At 40.2% G+C, this 18509-nt stretch overlaps 1 protein-coding gene across 1 annotated transcript; it reads left to right on the forward strand.

Moving 5' to 3' along the window:
- The first annotated feature begins 331 nt into the window (after positions 1-331).
- Positions 332-17908, forward strand: LOC114667548 (gastrula zinc finger protein XlCGF57.1-like). Its single transcript, XM_028822889.2, has 3 exons — positions 332-473; positions 4849-5150; positions 15930-17908. The coding sequence occupies exons 2-3, from the start codon at positions 4886-4888 to the stop codon at positions 16937-16939; spliced, it is 1275 nt and encodes a 424-aa protein (XP_028678722.2). The 5' UTR covers positions 332-473; positions 4849-4885; the 3' UTR covers positions 16940-17908.
- Positions 17909-18509: the final 601 nt, after the last annotated feature.

The raw sequence follows: 18509 nt of genomic DNA on the forward strand, positions 1-18509 counted from the left end.
CAGGGCGAACACACTTATACATAACACACACTCTCTAGGGTCAGTTTAACAACGCCAATTCATCAAACCTGCAGCCGCCTATTCTTGTCTTTTATAACTGGCGTTTCTTATTGTTTTCATTCATAGTTTTACAATGAAGCAAAGAAGGAAAAAAACTGGCGGCGGCGCGCAGGCTCGTGGGATCGTGTAAACCGGAGCGAGTGAACGCGCATGCATGATCGGCATTTCAGCGTGCTACACGGAGCATGCGCCAAATCTATACCACGAAGAGCCCTGAAACTCTTGATTCAGATTGGATCCGTTAGCAACTATGGTTGACGTGCGGCGTGTCGTCATTGAGTGCGACGAAAACTGTACTAAGCTTTCGTCTTGCGCTTCTCGCTTATTGATAGTAATCTGAAACAGTGAATGAGACGACAGGCGTTTGTCCAGTGAACCAACTTTGGAAAGTTTCCATCACTCAGATGCAAACGGTAAGTGATCTGGGTTTGAGGCCGTTATTTTATGGAGATGGGTTTTTCATTCTCATCAGTCAGCGTAATAACACTTCACTTTAAGTTATATTCCTTCAGTCGTTTGTCATCATGGGATCGCTGAATTTTTTATTGTCAAAGATGAGGCGATTTCGCACAGCAAGAACACTTTAATTTTAAGTACATTTTAAGAGATTAAATAACCTACCTAGCTACACTCGCTAATTCAACACAGAGGTACTGCCGTAAAAGAACATTTTAGAAACACACACACACACACACTTCTGTTATTCATATCAGAGAAGTTTATGCTGTATTGTGACATTGATGAATTCTTAGTAAATTACAAAAAAAAAAAAAAAATGTGAACGGTTACCCGGATAGACCATTTTTATATTTTCCCATTTAAAAAATGCATTCCTTTCCCTTTTGAGTTATGAGAGGTGGATTTGGATTCTTCCATTTAAGCAAGTTGAGTATTCATGTGAGCCATTTTGTGTAGAATACCACAATATATCGTTATAACCAGTGCATTATAAACAGTCCAATGTCTGATTTACTCAAATTAATACATTCTGTCCAGATGAAAGCTGACCCGTTTTAATATTCTATAGAAAATAAACAAATCGGAACAAATGAGCGAATACCCATAGTATTTGGGGACAGTTCTTCAGTCCTTTGTAAACCCAAAACAACAGCAATAAAATCTGTTGTGTATAAATTATAAAGGCCTTTCTTTACGAAAACCTGAAATTTAGGAACAACAATATTTTCTCCTGCAGTTTCCATCAATTCATCTTTAGATACATATAGCATAGTTAATATTCCAGAATAATTTTGATTAATATATTGATTCAGCATCAGATTTTTAAAGATGACAAAATTATTTATTGTTAAATCTACTACTGGTACAGAGGAAAAAAGGACAAAATATTGTTATAGGAACACCATGGTAGAACTGAAAATCCAATAAGCTCTAATATTCAGCATGCACGGAAACCACATACACAAAGCTAACAACAATTTTCTTGTTATTTTCCTAACACTGTCTTCACAAAAAATAACTATGATGACCTATAATATTAATCCAATACATTAAATGCAACTTTAATTTATGAAGCTTTGAAAACAGTTGACCCATAACATCCAATAGTATTAACCCACAAGATGAACTTATTCTACAAGCTATACAGCAAAGTTATAATCAGAAACAGATCTAGTTAACAGTTAAAAAGTTTGAGCTTTTTAGTCAAATCCCAATTATATCCATTTAAAATGAAATTGATAAATATACTTGGATGAACATCATTAAACATCTATATTTCAGACTCACTATATCCTAAGTAGGCTGTGGGGAAACTGGGCCCTTTCCCAACAAGCATAAGGATATCTTTTTAATTTACAGTCCATTCCATTTCCTAAAGATGTAACTACCAATGTTTCTGCTGGAGTTTAACCATATCATTTCAAACGTTTTTCAGGTCTTTTAATCCTTTTTTGGGAAAGACCAGGTGGGAAATTTTACTATGTGCCCTGAATGTGTCACTCAGTACAAATCAAGCAAACCCTGCAAGTGTGACATCAAATTATGTATAGCCGGTGACAAATACAACAAATGTTTATTAAGTGCTATTTCCTATTTGAAGAAAAACACATTTGATTACCAGGGAAAGATGGTCTGCAACAGTGGGGATGTGACTCATTTAGCCTTTCGTAGGCAATAGGAAAAATATCACTGCTGACAATCTGTTGACATCACTTTCAATGCCAATAAGCTACTTGCCAAGAAGACATGCCTGCTTCATAATGTGCTGTAAACAAATAAGATGGAAGCTGCCAGCCTACTGTGGAAGACAACACAAGAGAGATGGTCAAGGTGGCAGCTTCTGATAAAGTGCAGAGGCAGATTGGAAGATGCTTGCAACCACTGCAACAACAACATTTATTTATATAGCACACTTTTGTATAACAATGTAGCTAAAAGTGCTTTATAAGATGACAAAGAGAAAGTTACGAGAAAAGAAAAACAATTAAGATTTGGCAATAAGGTCAGATGGCCAGGAGGACAGGAGCCTGGAGAAAAAAAAATCTGAGGTTCCAAGGTTAAAAGACCGCCCAGCCCCCAATGGAAATTCTATTTAACATAAATGTTCTTAAATCAAACCTCCTAGTTTTCATGCTTCATGTGATAGGATTTAATGAAGTTGGTCTCATGGACAGCTGTGACACCCACCTTCATTCCATCATCTCAGGGGGATCATGTGGTGGTGGAGCAGATCACCTCCACAGAAGAACCAGAAAAAAACAGCAGAGAATAGTGGAGGATAGTACAGATTGCAGATCCCTGAAGAATATGATAATTCTATACCCTGTGGCGGACGGCCAGCAGCTTTTCCAGACCGGGACACCCCTGAAATGGAAGGATGGGAGAAGGCAGCTTTTTCAGGACACTGCCTCCCTCAAAATGCTAGATAGCAGCTCCCCTGGAGTGTAGGGGTGCCCTGGATTCCCGCAGGGCATCCTAGGACTTGGAGTCCGGTTTCTCAGCCCTGTTGGGTGCCGCCAGGGGGAGCTGTGAAAGGACCTGGGGAGGCATGCTTCCCTTGCAGCCTGGAAGTGCTTGGAAGTCAAGAGGACGGAAGCCCCACAGGACTTCCAAGCTGATTAAAGACTTGGGATTCTCCATCTGACCTGGGAGCGCTGGCAAGCCACGTGGCAGGAAGAACAGAAGCACTTCTGGGTCAAGGACTATATAAAGGACTGGTGAAGACCCAGCAAGCAAGCTGGAGTTGGGAGGAGTGTGACGGAGCTTGCTGGGAGTTGTAGTGAAGAAAAGAATTATGTTTATTATTGATTTAATTGTTTTTATTGTGTTTGTGGTGCTTTGGAGAGACTAATTGAGAAGAAGAAACAACTAAAATACTTCTCATTGCTTTTACCCTGTGTCTTGGGCGTCTGTCTGTTGGGTCTTGGGGCAACAGCACCCCCAAGCATTTGACAACCCATATGGTCTATTAGGAATACAACTAAAATGTAACTACACAACATTTAAACATTTGACATTTAAATGCATATTCTGAAAAATATAGATTAATCGATAAAAACTTTATTTTTCCCCAGTGTTGGTCACTTTCATATTAGAAACACAGTGCTTGAGAGTCACAAACTTCAGTCTGCCAACGGATAGTCCATTATCCAGGAAGACACCATAGGCTCATCCACCTCCTTATCTCTTCAGTTTACCCCATAACAGAGAAGGCTGGATGATATTGAAAGCACTATGGAAATCAAAAAACATCATCCTCACAGTACTGCCAGCTTTGTCCAGGTGAGAATAAGCCTTGTTGTGGAACAGATAGATAAGTGAATCCTCCACTCCAATCTTTGTCCAATATTAAAATATTTCATTTTTCTTCCTTTATTACTTTATGTGCCCAGCTGACTGAAGTGTGTATATGCTTTTTACAATTAAATGTTCACTTGGTTTTATTTAAATACCAAATGTGGAAGATAGAGAGCGCTATAACCTGACACACACAGACGCTAACGCACCAGTCTAAGCACAGGTGATTTATTTTTCTATTTACACAGTTCCGGCAAGCACAAACACACTTTCTTTACTTTTCTTCTGCTTTTCTTATCTTTACTTTTCCTTCCTTCTCCACTCCTCCTCGGCCAGCTTTGTCCACTTCCTCCCGACTCTGGCTCCTGGAGTAGTGGCTGCTGGATCCGTTTATAACTCACCTGGAAGTGCTCCAGGTGCTTGATGACCCTATTTCCAGCAGCACTGCTCTGTAGGGCTCAGCAGCAGCTACAGCACCCCTTGGTTGTACCCACGGATCCCAACAGGGCTGCACCAAACTCCAACTCCCATGAAGCCCTGTGGGAATCCTAGGCACCCCTGCAACTCAGGGGTGCTGCCAATTAGCACTCCGGGGGAGGTAACGGTGTGGATAGGCTGGCTCCCTCAGTCCTCCCAGCGTGGAGGCATCCCGGCTGGGCAAGGATCTCAGCCGTACGCCACACAATAAATATTCAATCATTTTCCCAATGATCAGCAAATGACCCTAGAACATTTTAAGTGAAAATATAGGTAAAGAAAAATTGTTTGTTTTTATGTTCACTTAAGCTGTTTTAAGCTAGCAATGCTTTTTTGGGTAGGGCGTTAGAGATGCGCAATCAGCATGTCGCATTAATGGGCTACAGTGAGAACAAAAGGATTCAGATGCCACTTGGCATACCTTGGTCATTATAGTACTAAAAATGCATTGTGGTTTTAGTGTTAACTGAGAGAATACCAAGAAAAAAGAACTTCTAATGTTTTTAGATCTTAATGGATAAGTTCTGATGGAATTAAATCTTGTTCTTTCCACAGTAAGAAGAAAGCAGCTACCATTTACTGTAACACCAAGATGGATGTAAAAGAGGAAACGTTTGAGGCTGACATAAATACTGCGGCGATAATGGCTGTGAGCATTAAGGAGGAGAACGATGGTGAATGGGAGCCTGTCCATCCTGTACAGAAGAGTCTGCCCGTTAAGAATGAAGATTATGAATTGGTGACTGTGAGCACTAAAGCAGAGGCTGAGGAGGCATATGACACAAAGAGGACTGAGGAAATTTCACCTGTTAGAATGCTGAAAGATAAGTCATTACCTTCAAGTCAGTCTGGAGAAAGTAAGTGTAAAATAAAAAAATACATTTTTTTGTGTAGGTTTAGGCCTTAGGTTTAACATTTTATGAAGTAAGTGAGGGAACTTTTTTTTTTTTTTGGAATTTGCTTAATTGAAAGTGTAAAGTAACTCATTTCTATTTATAAAAGTAACTGCAGAGGTTTTGAGAGCTTGGAATTTACTAGTAAAAGGATTCATTTAGCTTTTCTATTAAACTATCCCATTTGTATTTATAATAATGGAGCTTTTCCAGGGACCTTCTCTGTTAAAATTGACTATAGAGCCTCACAGAATTTCATTTTTTTTCCATTAATGCAGTTAACTGGAGTTTTTGTTTTCCTCTCCTCCATTACCACCCAGCCATATCTCTATTACCAGCATATAGGAATTTGCCACAGAACTAACCCAAATGGAGTTGAATTGTTGCTGATTGTGGCGAAAATCGACTCAAATGGCCATTAGTGGACTTATTATGGGATTTTACAACCGGTTGTTTACTATCACTTAAGAACGGAAATAATTAACATAGTTCTGAAAAGAAAAGACCTTAAACCTACCCATCTCTCTCAAACCAATAAAAGTATGGCTTCTTACTTACTTATGCTATCAAGCACATACAACACAAGATACAGCTTTTTCCTGTCCTCTTTTCCTGTTAGCATTGACTCAGTTGAATCTCATCACTCTGCGTAATATTATTAAACAGGTAGGCCCACTCATCACACACAGTTCACACTTAAGTCCATAAATAAAAACATTTTGACTAAGGCAGTGTTTCCCAACCTCAGTCCTGGGGACTCCCTGTGGCTGCAGGTTTTTGTTCCAACCAGATTCCTAATCCGTGACAACACCTGATAACACTGATCTCATTTAATTAGCTGGCATTATTTTTCTTTTATTCTACATTCAGAAAAGCACAGCAGCATGATTTTTACATTTATAAGATATTTAGAAATATTTCTGCTTTTGCTATAAATTTAAATGCTTAACTCTCTTTTGTTGATTTCATTATATTTTGCCCTTTCTCTGTGCAGTTTTTCCCCTTCGTTGTATCTTATTAATGATGAGCAGAGCAGACATGCTGGTAAACAACACTGAATAATCAAAGGCTACAAGTACTTTAGCAACAGACCCACTAATTAGTAAATAATGGATTAATTAAACAATTAGAACACCTAGAAAAGATGAAAATATTGTTAAAAAGGAAAAACTACATTATTCCCATATAACTGCTTAGTACATTTTAATATATATATATATATATATATATATATATATATATATATATATATATATATATATATATATATATATATATACAGTACAATCCCTCTTAACCGGCCACCTCAGGACTGGACCCATGGCTGGTTGCCATTTTGGCCGGTTAATCCGACGCGTACCTATTTTCATGTAGAAAAATATTTCTAAGGTATGTACTGTACCTCTTCGACATTCCTGAAGAAGCCATATCCACAAGGCTTCATCCACGATTTTGCACACAGGTTTTTTTCTCGTACAACAACTGGACAGTGTGGTGTAGCGGGTCCCCAGCTCAATCAAAAAGGCCAATTTTTAAATAAATAATCACTGCACTCGTGGCTTAGCGAGTATGTGTGGCCAATCGATTCCCGGGGAATTCGTGATGCGGGCGATCCTAGCTTAAGTGCACAGGTGAGGAGTCGTCCACATCCGTAATTGTTCCTGGGGAACTTCTAATTGCCACATCTGTTCCACGTCCCCGTGATAAATAGAAGCACGAGGTGGCTAGGGGGAGATCAGGAAACAACGAAAGGTTAATAGAGAAGGAAGCAGATAGAGGAAAGCCGGTGCAGGAGAGCGAGCAAGCGAGAGCAGATTCGATGGAGCAAAGACAGGCAGCTGGGGGGTGAACCCCTGCTGATGAGTGTTTGGCTGACACTTGGTGGGGCTGAAGAAAGCGGTCGCTCCAGCTGAGTGATCACGGAGCTGGAGTGACCGGTATTGAAGACGAATGGCCGTCGAAAGGCAGCGGCAGTCGTGGAGGCTTTGGGCTGGTTTAGCCCCAGCATGAGCGCCCTGGCCGCTGGGGAAAGAACCCAAGTTTCGGTCCGGATGGAGCCCAAAGTAGCCAGGGATCAGAGGGCTACCGGACCAATGTGGAAGGCAGCTGGACTTGCAGGTAGGGCGACTCCCCTGTTGCGAAGCCCAATGGAGAAGCAGGGGAGCCGCCTGGTAGAAAGAAGAAGGCACCATGGAAAATTCATAAAGGAATATGTAAACGGAAATCACTCTGAGTGTAGGAGCCCTCTCACCTTCCAGGAAAGAAGGAAGTGCATACATATAATATAAAGAAGAACTCGGAATTAAAAAAAAAAATTTTATTTTATTTTAACAGGCTGGTTAATCCATCGGCTGGTTAATGCGAGGCCAGTTAAGAGGGAATGTACTAATATATATTTTTTACCAAACGTAGTTTTCTAATTTCTATATTGTTCCCAAAACACAAAACTTGGGAAATAACACATCACTTAATTAGCCCAGGAGTCCAATTAAAAACAGAAGCTGATTAGAACAAAAACCTGCAGCCACAGGACCAAGTTTGGGAAACACTGGTCTAAACCAATGCATATCTTTTTTTATTGGAATGCACACAGCAGACTCTTTTCTGCCTGGCTGGGCAATTGACCCCTGTAAAAGACTTGGGGCCTCATGTATAAGGCCATGCGTAGAATTCACACTAAAACATGGCGTACAGAGAAAACTGCAAATATGTGGACGCACAAAAAAAGTCCAGATGCATAAAACTGTACAATTTCCCTTTATAAATCCCAATGAACGTGAAATTTTAAAACATATGCGTGTGCCTAGAGCCACACCTTGACTTCTCCCAGAGTTTTGCATATTTGAATTTGCAAATCAATATAAATAGACCCTTCAGTTCAGTGTTTTGCTAAGAAGACAATGTCAAAAACACATGGAAGAAAGAAGATTTCAGTGAATGTGAAGTGGAGGCAAGGAAAAATGTACAATTTTTTAGGTTAAGCAGTGGTATAAGCAACAAAAGGAAGTTGATGGAGTGATGCAGCATTGCGGAGACACTCAAAAAGTCACACAGCGCCCGAAATAAAAAAGAAATGGTTAGATATCAAAGTTGACGTGAAAGGTGAGTCACAGCTCACCGTCTGTTTATTCTGTTTCAGACAATATTACAAAGATGACCCCCATGCCAAGGACTTGACTCCAGGTGCTTCTGTGCCCAGCACTTATTCAGGTGCTGGGTGCACACACACTTCTGCTTCAGAAACTACTGGCCGACCATCTGGCTGTATGATGATGGACGCTGTTCTGTAGTCACAAAATGCAACAGTGGATGCTGTAAGAGATATGGCCAGTTAACTAAAGAATATAAGGGCTGTACTATGTGATATTGACCACAAATTAAATTAATTAGTTAAAAAATAAATGCTGCATATGATTACCTGTTTTTACAGTCTGCTAATTACATTCAAACGAAGTTGTAACACCTTCCGATTTGACTGATCATTTGGTGGGTCAGGGTCATCATAATAATCTCTTCAGGTACGGGCAAACCATGATTGTGTGCCACATTATGCAGCACACTGTGAAGGTGTGGGTTGGCTCCTGGCTCACTCTTCTATTATGGGGGCCTCTTGAACTCAACATGGTCAGTACCGTAAGCGAGATCAGCTTGAAGGGGCTCTCCTTCCCAGCTGCCTGCCTTGTATCCCTTGAGCCTGCTTCCTCCTGCTCACACACACTGACACCTTCCAGATCCTGCCCTTTCACTTTCTTTCTCCCGTTAACCTCTGTCTTTTCTTTTTCTTGGTTCTTTTTCTCCTCTTTCTCTCGCACTCCCCTTTTAAAATGGGGATGTAGCACTGCTGAGGCGATCAGCAGCTCCTGGCATCAATTAGGGTCGCAGGCGATCCTACACCTGTGCACTAAGTGCAGGGCCATCTGCATCATGCAGGGAAACCACTCTTGACACGCTACCATGACCCTTAAAAAAAAAAAAAAAAAGATGTGAGCACGGCAATTATTTATTCAAAATGCCAAACAGCCGCGGACCTCACCTTACCACACACGCTACATGCTTGCACAGTGCGACACACTTTCTATGCACTACAGAGCAGGACATTAATAGAGTGGAAATTGCTTTATTTACATTAGCACATTAATTCTCTGAAGGTGCCTTAATAGTGAAGCTTCGGCACTGTGGAAGAAGAAAAACCCAGAGGAAGACAGGACAAGTTCAATCAATTAGATTTTTATTCAGTCACAGATAAGTAAGTGGATTCTACGTTACAAGGCAGAAGAGCAAAGTTACTTTTTTTTCTGTTGGCTTTTTGTAATTTCTTCTTCTTTATTTTATTACGCTAATGGGCCATCTATTCTTATTTTTTTCACTGACCAGATAGACCCTAAAGTATTAAAGGTCTGAAAGGTCAACTTTAATGTATCAAATAGATGCATTTCAAAAGAAACTGAAAATTGTCCCAGGTCAGCTTACTGCACTGTCTTATGACAGACGCCTGTATGAATATCCTACCATTATAGCAAAACGACTTTGTCAGCTTTTAACCCTAAGTAGCTTGTAAGCAGTTCAGTGCCAGCTCATTCTTTTTAGTGATTCATACCTGGCTGGTGTAACTTGTCCAGCATTGTTGCAATAGCAATGTGTGTGCAGCTGACCGCTCCAATTACATATAAGGAAATCTTATCTACCTGGATGACAAGCGGATAATGACATCCTATACAGCTGGCATGGCATGACTCTGTGATGTCTGTGAAATACTTGATCGGTCAGCATGTTCACATTGACAAGCTCCTGTAGTTAAAAACCCGAGAGTGGACAGAACTTGCAAAGGAGCAGGTAGAGCACAATTCCTCAAAGTCTGCCTTTGTAAAGCCAGCGTCAGTTCAGTACACATCACCAAGAGGATAGTACTTGGAAGTCGAAATCGAAGTTGAAGCCAGTAACCATCATCTCTAAATATGCATATGTCTCTTCTAATTCATCAATTTGTGATGTCTAACAATGCTAAAGCAGCTATGGTAACTAGAATAGTTTAGCCATTCTGTGCACCGTTATATTGTTACAGAAAGATTGCAATCAAGTGAATTAAATTTGTGAACAGTATGCAGGTGAATTCAGTGTATTTGATACAGCACATGTAATGAATGTGAATGTGAAAAAGAAAGGTAAATGACACAGAAACAGCATTACTTTAATGCTGGATGCTGCCAATTTTCAAAAACTTGCAGAAAAGTGCGTACGCATGGTGTGAGGCTGCCATGAAAATGTGCGTGGCTTTACACCAAGTTTAGTTTTTATACATCTCAAAGTGAGCGTGGAAACGGATGTACGCAACATTTTTGTGAGTATGATAACAATGCAGGTATTTTTATTTTTACTTCCATCAAATAAGTATTGCATTAGGTTACTTGTTAATTTAAAAAGAAATCAGACTTCATAACACACATTACTTTTAACGAGTTACCCTACTGCTCTCAAGATTGTGTTGATGAGTTTAGCACTGTACGTTCATCTCCACATAAATTTAGTGATTTCTGAAATACAGAGACAGATTATTTCAACCAGGAGAAGGAATAATGCAAATGTCTGAAAATTTGTCTCTGGAAATTCGTTTTTGTGGACGCTTCTATCCATGGCTGCTGAAATTGTGTGAGCAGCAAATACATACACAGCCTATAAAAACCTTTACAGCAACCCAGTTACGGGTTTACATGGCCACATAATTGGGTTATTTTGCAGAGAAATATACAAGTGTTATCAGGTTTCTCAGAAACTAATAACCCGATTTCTCTAACCAGAATGAGGGTTTACATGGCATTGCAGAAATCAGGTTTCTGTGAATAACCGGGTTATTGAAGCACATGTAAATGCATTAATGAGAAAAGCATCTTTTCACTTGATATTGCCATTGCCAATCCAAAACACCCTGACTAATTTAACACTATTAGTGCATTCCACTGTTATATTGAGCTGTTTAAGCCACACGATAGAGTCTAAATTGTGTAGTGTTGCCTCATTAAATGAGACACTGTTATTAAGAAATTCTTTCTCCAGTAAGTGTGAGCTTACAAGAAACAAAATATTTTGAAGACTTTAGATGTTTAGTTACATCCTACATAAGCATAATTGCCCCCACTTTGTTTGACTCAATAATAGGTAATACACAACAAATTGTAAAATAACCAGTTGTCAAGTTGCATGACTAATTGTAAGATTGTTTCCAAGTTTTCTCTTGGATTAAAAGTGGCATATTGCAAGCAGTACAATGTGAGGGTCATTTTGTGTAGCCAATCAACATGAAGAACATAAGAATAAGAACAGAATCACCTTTTGAAAACAAACAGGCAAGCAAACTTTACCTTTCTTATTTGCAATGATGATGGACAGGTTGACAGACGAGATTAGACAGGAGTCCCTGTGGACTATGATGTTTGCTGATGACATTGTGATCTGTAGCGATAGTAGGGAGCAGGTTGAGGAGACCCTGGAGAGGTGGAGATATTCTCTAGAGAGGAGAGGAATGAAGGTCTGTAAAGACAGAATACATGTGTGTGAATGAGAGGGAGGTCAGAGGAGTGTGGTAATGTTGGGAAGCATTAAATTTGAAGCAGTGGTATTTATAAGGTTGTAAGGAATTGAGCTTACCGTTTGTGTGTTGAGGGTGCTGCCGCAGGAAAACGGAGCCGTCTAGCGGGTGAGCGATGTGAGGCACGGTGTGTCTGGACACACGTGGAGCCGGTATAATGGTTAGTGCAGGCTCCTCCGCATGTGTTCATTTTTACATGCCGGTGTCCTCGCAGCCTACCCAGCTCAGGTGGTTATGGTGCGGCGCGCCTGAAAGAAAAAGCCGGCATTTGTTTGAATAAACAGGGTTGAGTCAGAGATGGGGATCCCATATTGTAAATAAACGATTTTACTTACTGGTGAGTTGGCAACTTTTGTGCTTGAGCTCAGCATAATCATTGGCTTTTCAGGTGGCGGGGGGAAGGTGGTATTACGCGCGCGACAGGGCATGTCGCGGTGCATGGTATGGACGCGCTAGCGTCTACCTGGATAGGTGCCTGAGGTAGACGGGATGGCAAAATGGCTGGATAATCTTGCCGGTTATATTTAAGGAGTAACCGGCAAACAGGGGTCGTCTGTGGCCCTAAAGGCGTGGTAGGGGTAAGCACTGCTGAACGATTGGAGTAGCGGGTTGTGATTTTGGCGGCTTTGTAAATATTCTTTTGTATATAAAGTTATATATCTCCTAGTGATCATTTTGGTGGAGGTATATACTTATTTGGTGCTGGGATAATTTTGATTTTGGGTTTGGTGCAATTGTTTTTGTATATACACACACTTGTTTTTGTTCTTGTGCATTTTTTTTCTTCCCTGTTGGAGGAGCTTCTTGAGCCAGAGATAAAGGAAGACAACCTTCATTATTGGAGTGTGTGTGTAGTTCATGTAGGAGTGCACTGTTTTTGAAAATACACCATATTTTTCCTTCAAACAACAGTCAACAGTACAGAGTAATGGGTATTGTGGAAGAGAGGTGAAAAAGAGAGTGCAGGCAGGGTGGAATGGGTGGAGAAGAGTGTCAGTAGTGATTTGTGACAGACGGGCATCAGCAAGAGTGAAAGGGAAGGTTTACAGGACGGTAGTGAGACCAGCTGTGTTATGTGGGTTGGAGACGGTGGTACTGACCAGAAACCAGGAGTCAGAGCTGGAGGTAGCAGAGTTAAAGATGCTAAGATTTGCATTGGGTGTGACGAGGATGGACAGGATTAGAAATGAGGACATTAGAGGGTCAGCTCAAGTTGGACGGTTGGGAGACAAAGTCAGAGAGGCGAGATTGCATTGGTTTGGACATGTGCAGAGGAGAGATGCTGAGTTTATTGGGAGAAGGATGCTAAGGATAGAGCTGCCAGGCAAGAGGAAAGCCTAAGAGAAGGTTTAAGGATGTGGTGAGAGAAGATGTGCAGGTGATGGGTGTAACAGAGCAAGATGCAGAAGACAGGAAGATATGTAAACAGATGATCTGCTGTGGCGACCCCTAACGGGAGCAGCAAGAAGAAGAAGAAACATGTATGTCACAGGACCTTTAGCCCTTCTCTGGAGTTGGTGCATATGGACTAGTGGATGGTCTGGTCACTAATTTCAGCAGTAGGTGAAACACTGAATGAATTTGCTGGCTTTACCTGATATATTTTTAGACACTGCCAAAGGCTTCCATGGCGTCTTTTCAGGTCTCTGAATGTCGTTTAAAAATGAGAGTCAACCTTCTGGAGGCCCACAGCTCTGCAGGCAGGCATAGCTGGATTCTGTATATTTTCCAGAAAGTATTTCCTCCGTGACCCAGTACTACTTCTTTGAAGTATTCAGCCTCACACCTCTGGAATAGCCTGTTAAGGATGGCAGCAGGCTGTGACATTCATGAGACTTTCAGGCAATTTGTTAAAAAGGGTGCCAGTTCTGCATTTTTATTAAAGGGTAAATAACAGTTAAAATCAATCCTTATTTTTTCACTATTTAGCAGGACATTTGAAGTAGTCAGTATTGCATTATACATCAATCACATGCCATTTGACACTAAGTTAAGTGTGACTTATTTCCACACTTTCTACATTTGAGTCCAAATGAGGGGAGATAATACTGTATATAATATTAGCTGTGCTACCCATCTAAGATGGGTTGAAATCTAAGTAATCAATGTAGACTTCGGTGTTAACTTGTGCAGTTCACCATGCAATATATATATCTCTGTTATATGTCATTTGGTAGGGGAGTCGTAAAAGCAGTGTTAATGTTTGTGATGCACCACCTACTGGAGAGACAGAGACATAGCAACCCTTGTTCTTTTAGTAAGGTGGGTTTGCACATACTGCAGCTCATAAGCATTTGGAAAGTAGTACAAGTGTTATTAATGAAGCTCTCTACCTAAGCATACTGTTAAGTGAAATGAAATAAAGGATATGAGATTATAAAATTTCTGCATGGAATCGAGGGTTTGTTCTTAAAATTAGAGGAATTGTATAGGAATTGCAGTTAAGTTATTTTTATATATACTGTGTAATGCAAAGGTGAAAGAATCAAATCACTAACTCACACGCTTATCAACTGGCACACTACTTCCTGCTTAGTGAAAAAACTGAAATCTGGCAGGACAGTACGTCTGGGGCACTCGGTTATCTGCTAATAAAGGGCATTTAGATATATCATCATTTAGGGATAAAAAATCCCCATACAATAGAAAAACTAAATGTCATAAATTATCAAAAATGCTTTAACTGATGTGATTGAAATTTGTTGATGTTGTAGAAAAAAGAAAATTAATTGAAACCTGTTTTTCACTTGTTGGTATTTATCAATAGTAATGTTATAGTGAGTGGGTTATTTAAGGTACCCCATTTCTTTCTGCTTAGTGTAGATAGGCTGCGAGTTGAACTCTGCCTCCACAACAGCACCACTCGCCAATTGTGTGGACAGATGAGTGAATAAGTGGAGATGCTTTGACAAGAGAAAAGAAACAGGATGACATATGGTGTGACCTTTGAATTGGAAGAGGGAAGATTCACCAAAGCTGAAGTAAGATTTGGTCGCACACTCGAGATGCGCCATACTCCTCCAGTCCAGCTGCCATGGAGGGAGGAGTTGGATTCATTATGACAATAAGCTGTATCCAACAGTACTAGAGCATCTCAGAAGAGAAAAGAGATGGGCGCTGTATGCAGTGCAAGCATTTAACACCAAGGCGAAACCCAGTGCTCCCACCCACAATTCTCCCACCCAGAATTATACCCTAAACTGCATGCACGGAATATACTGTTTCTAAAAGTCTGTCACATACAAATCATCGCAGTCAAAATACCCAGATAATGGTACAATTTTTACTTCTTCACCTAGGGTATAAAATGGTAGCGTCTTTACTGGCTATACATGTAGTTCATGATAGTAGTTTTTTTCTAGAAGGTGCTGTTTGCAACCTAAATCATTCTTCACAGTACATACACTAAATACTGCAACACTTACACTGCACTCAAATAAATATATTATCTATTGCATTAATAAATAGTCAACAAACTTTTTTTTTTTTACTTTTTTAGTATTTTTCCTTAGATCTTAACAATTAATACAATGTATGTTGATATTATTTTTTTATTATTATTTTCCAGTTTATTTAATGCATAAACTTTTTTTGTTCCAGTGATTGTTTTCATTGGTGATTAGTTCTAAAGCAGATGGCAAAATGATCAAGTTGAGTGTTTTCCAAATGCAAGTTGATTTTTCTTGTTGCATATTTATAACTTGGGCGGCACGGTGGCGCAGTGGTAGCGCTGCTGCCTCGCAGTTAGGAGACCCGGGTTCGCTTCCCGGGTCCACCCTGCGTGGAGTTTGCATGTTCTCCCTGTGTCTGCGTGGGTTTCCTCCGGGCGCTCCGGTTTCCTCCCACTGTCCAAAGACATGCAGGTTAGGTGGATTGGTGATTCTAAATTGGCCCTAGTGTGTGCTTGGTGTGTGGGTGTGTTTGTGTGTGTCCTGCGGTGGGTTGGCACCCTGCCCGGGATTGGTTCCCTGCCTTGTGCCCTGTGTTGGCTGGGATTGGCTCCAGCAGACCCCCGTGACCCTGTGTTCGGATTCAGCGGGTTGGAAAATGGATGGATGGATATTTATAACTTCAATCACCATTTATTTAATGTTGTGACTTTAAAGACAGTAGCATGGCAGTGAATTGAAAGTATTTTTTTATCTTTCTACTTAATACAGGAGTCAAACGTCACTGTTGTTCTAAATGTGGAAAACGATTCTCTCATTTAAATGATCTTCGAAGTCACACAAGAATTCACACTGGAGAGAAGCCGTACTGCTGTTCAGAATGTGGTAAACGATTCTCACAAATCTCCCATCTTCAGACACACAAAAGAATTCACACCGGAGAGAAACCATATCGTTGTTTTGAGTGTGGCAAACAATTTTCACAAATCTCCCATCTTCAAACCCACACAAGAATTCACACTGGAGAGAAGCCATATTGGTGTTCAGAATGTGGCAAACAATTCTCAAGAGTTGGCCATCTTCAGAGACACACCAGAGTTCACACTGGGGAGAAGCCGTATTGCTGTTCACAATGTGGCAAAAGATTCTCACAAATCATCAATCTTCAGAACCACACAAGAACTCATAATGGGGAGAAGCTGTATTGTTGTTCTGAATGTGGAAAACAATTTTCACAATTAAGTGACCTTCAGAGTCACACAAGAATTCACACTGGTGAAAAGCCATATTTCTGTAGTGAATGTGGCAGACAGTTCAAACATATGATCAGTCTTCAGACCCACATACAAGTTCACACTGAAAAGAAGCAATATTCTTGTTCTGAATGTGACAAGCAATTCCGTTACAGACGCAGTCTTCTAACCCACTCAAGAAGTCATGTGGGAAAGAATTCTAAGTCTTGTTCTGAATGTGGAAAACAATTCTCTAGCAGCAGCTATCTTCAAATACACAGAAGAATTCACACTGGGGAAAAGCCATTTTCATGTTCTGAATGTGGAAAACAATTTTATGACAACAGCCATCTTCAGACACACAAAAGAATTCACACCGGAGAGAAGCCATATTGCTGTTCAGAATGTGGGAAAAGGTTCTCACGAATGGCCAATCTTAAGACCCACATAAGAATTCACACTGGAGAGAAGCCATATTCGTGTTCTGAATGTGGAAGACAATTCTCTGACAACAGCCATTTTCACAAACACATAAAAAATTCACACTGAAGAGAAGCTGTATTGCTATTTGAAAAGTGGCAAGTGAGCCTCACAAATGAGTGTTAAGACCCACCCAAGGATTCACACTGGAGAGCATTGCTGTACATAAAATGGAAAATTATTTGCACAGTTACGTTGTCTTACAATTCACACTGGGGAAAAACTCTATTGCTGAATTGAATATGGCAAACAATTCTCACATATGGTCAGCCTTGAGACCCAGACTCAAACTGAAGAGTAGTTCAATTGCACTTCTAGACACATCAAACAATTCCTTTACAGGCATAGTCTTCCCATTCAAGCAGTGCTGTTCTGCTTTTGGTAAACGGTTGTCAAAAATGGTCACGTTTCAGAACCACATAAAAATTCACATGTGAGCAAAGCCATATTCTTGTTCTAAATGTGGCAAACAATTCTGTGACAGAAGAATTCTTCAAAATTCACTTGGGACAGAAGCCATACTGCAATTCAAAATGTGGCAAGCAGTTTTTTTACAGAAGTAGTCTTTTTACACACTGAAGAATTCACACTGTAGGGAAGCTGTATTTCTGTAATGAATGTGGAAAAGGATTCCATCTTCAAAACCACAAAAGAATTCACTCTGGAATAACAACAGTAGTATTGCAGAAATCACTTCAAAAAAAAGACTCAAGAGTGAGGTTTACTCCAGTCCTGAAAGTACGCACACTAAATCATTGAGAAAATAAAACCAAGAGAAGCCATATTGCTGTTTAGAATGTGGTAAACTATCCTCTGACCGGAGTATTCAAAGCCACACTAGATTTCACTATCAAAAAATTTTCTGAAATAGTAAGTTGGAATATAATGAGGACATGAGAAGGAAAAAGGAAGCCAAATAAACCATTTTTAATGGCAAGTGTTGACGAGTACTTTTATAAGATCAATACCGAATCTCATCAAGGCGAAACTGCTTTGTGTGTCCCATTAAACTGGCTGCCCATCTACCAGTATGCAGAAGTGCCCACCCACTGCCTCTGGAATGGTTTCTTTTGGTAATAATTATATGTTACTCTTGTCCCTTTTTTGTAGTTTGAAAATTTTATCTTTTAATTTTGGCCTCCTTGAGCTTAGTTTAATAAAATTAAGTAAATTCTTTATAAGTCAAAGCTTTATTTTGTAGGCCACAGGTTTTATAGGTCCACTGTACCCTTTTGGTGAATTTTAGGCCTCAGGCTTTTTCATTTTTTTGTTAGTTTTGAATCACAACATGTTTCTGATTATTAAAGTAAAGTACTCAAAGCCTGGATAGTTAGAGGAATCAATTCTAGTCACTTATTTGCTCTTTGAAATAGAGTGAGAGAGTTTGGGAGCATGCGCTGATAGTGCTTTGCTGCACCCCACACATTACGAACCACCTGGATTATGACCTGAGTGCAGCAGGTGACACCTCCGTACTACATTGGAACATTGTGAGTTTTTTAAGGTGGCTGGTGTGCCAATCCTGCCACTAACCCTTAGGATTCCCCTTTAAATCAGAAGACCTGCTTGCAAGGCTGGATGCAGACTAACATCATAACCAGGATGCAATAATTGCAGGTCATGGGCCTTGCTGAAGGAC

Source organism: Erpetoichthys calabaricus, chromosome 1 (assembly GCF_900747795.2).
Source record: "Erpetoichthys calabaricus chromosome 1, fErpCal1.3, whole genome shotgun sequence".
In the NCBI taxonomy this organism is placed as follows: domain Eukaryota; kingdom Metazoa; phylum Chordata; class Cladistia; order Polypteriformes; family Polypteridae; genus Erpetoichthys; species Erpetoichthys calabaricus.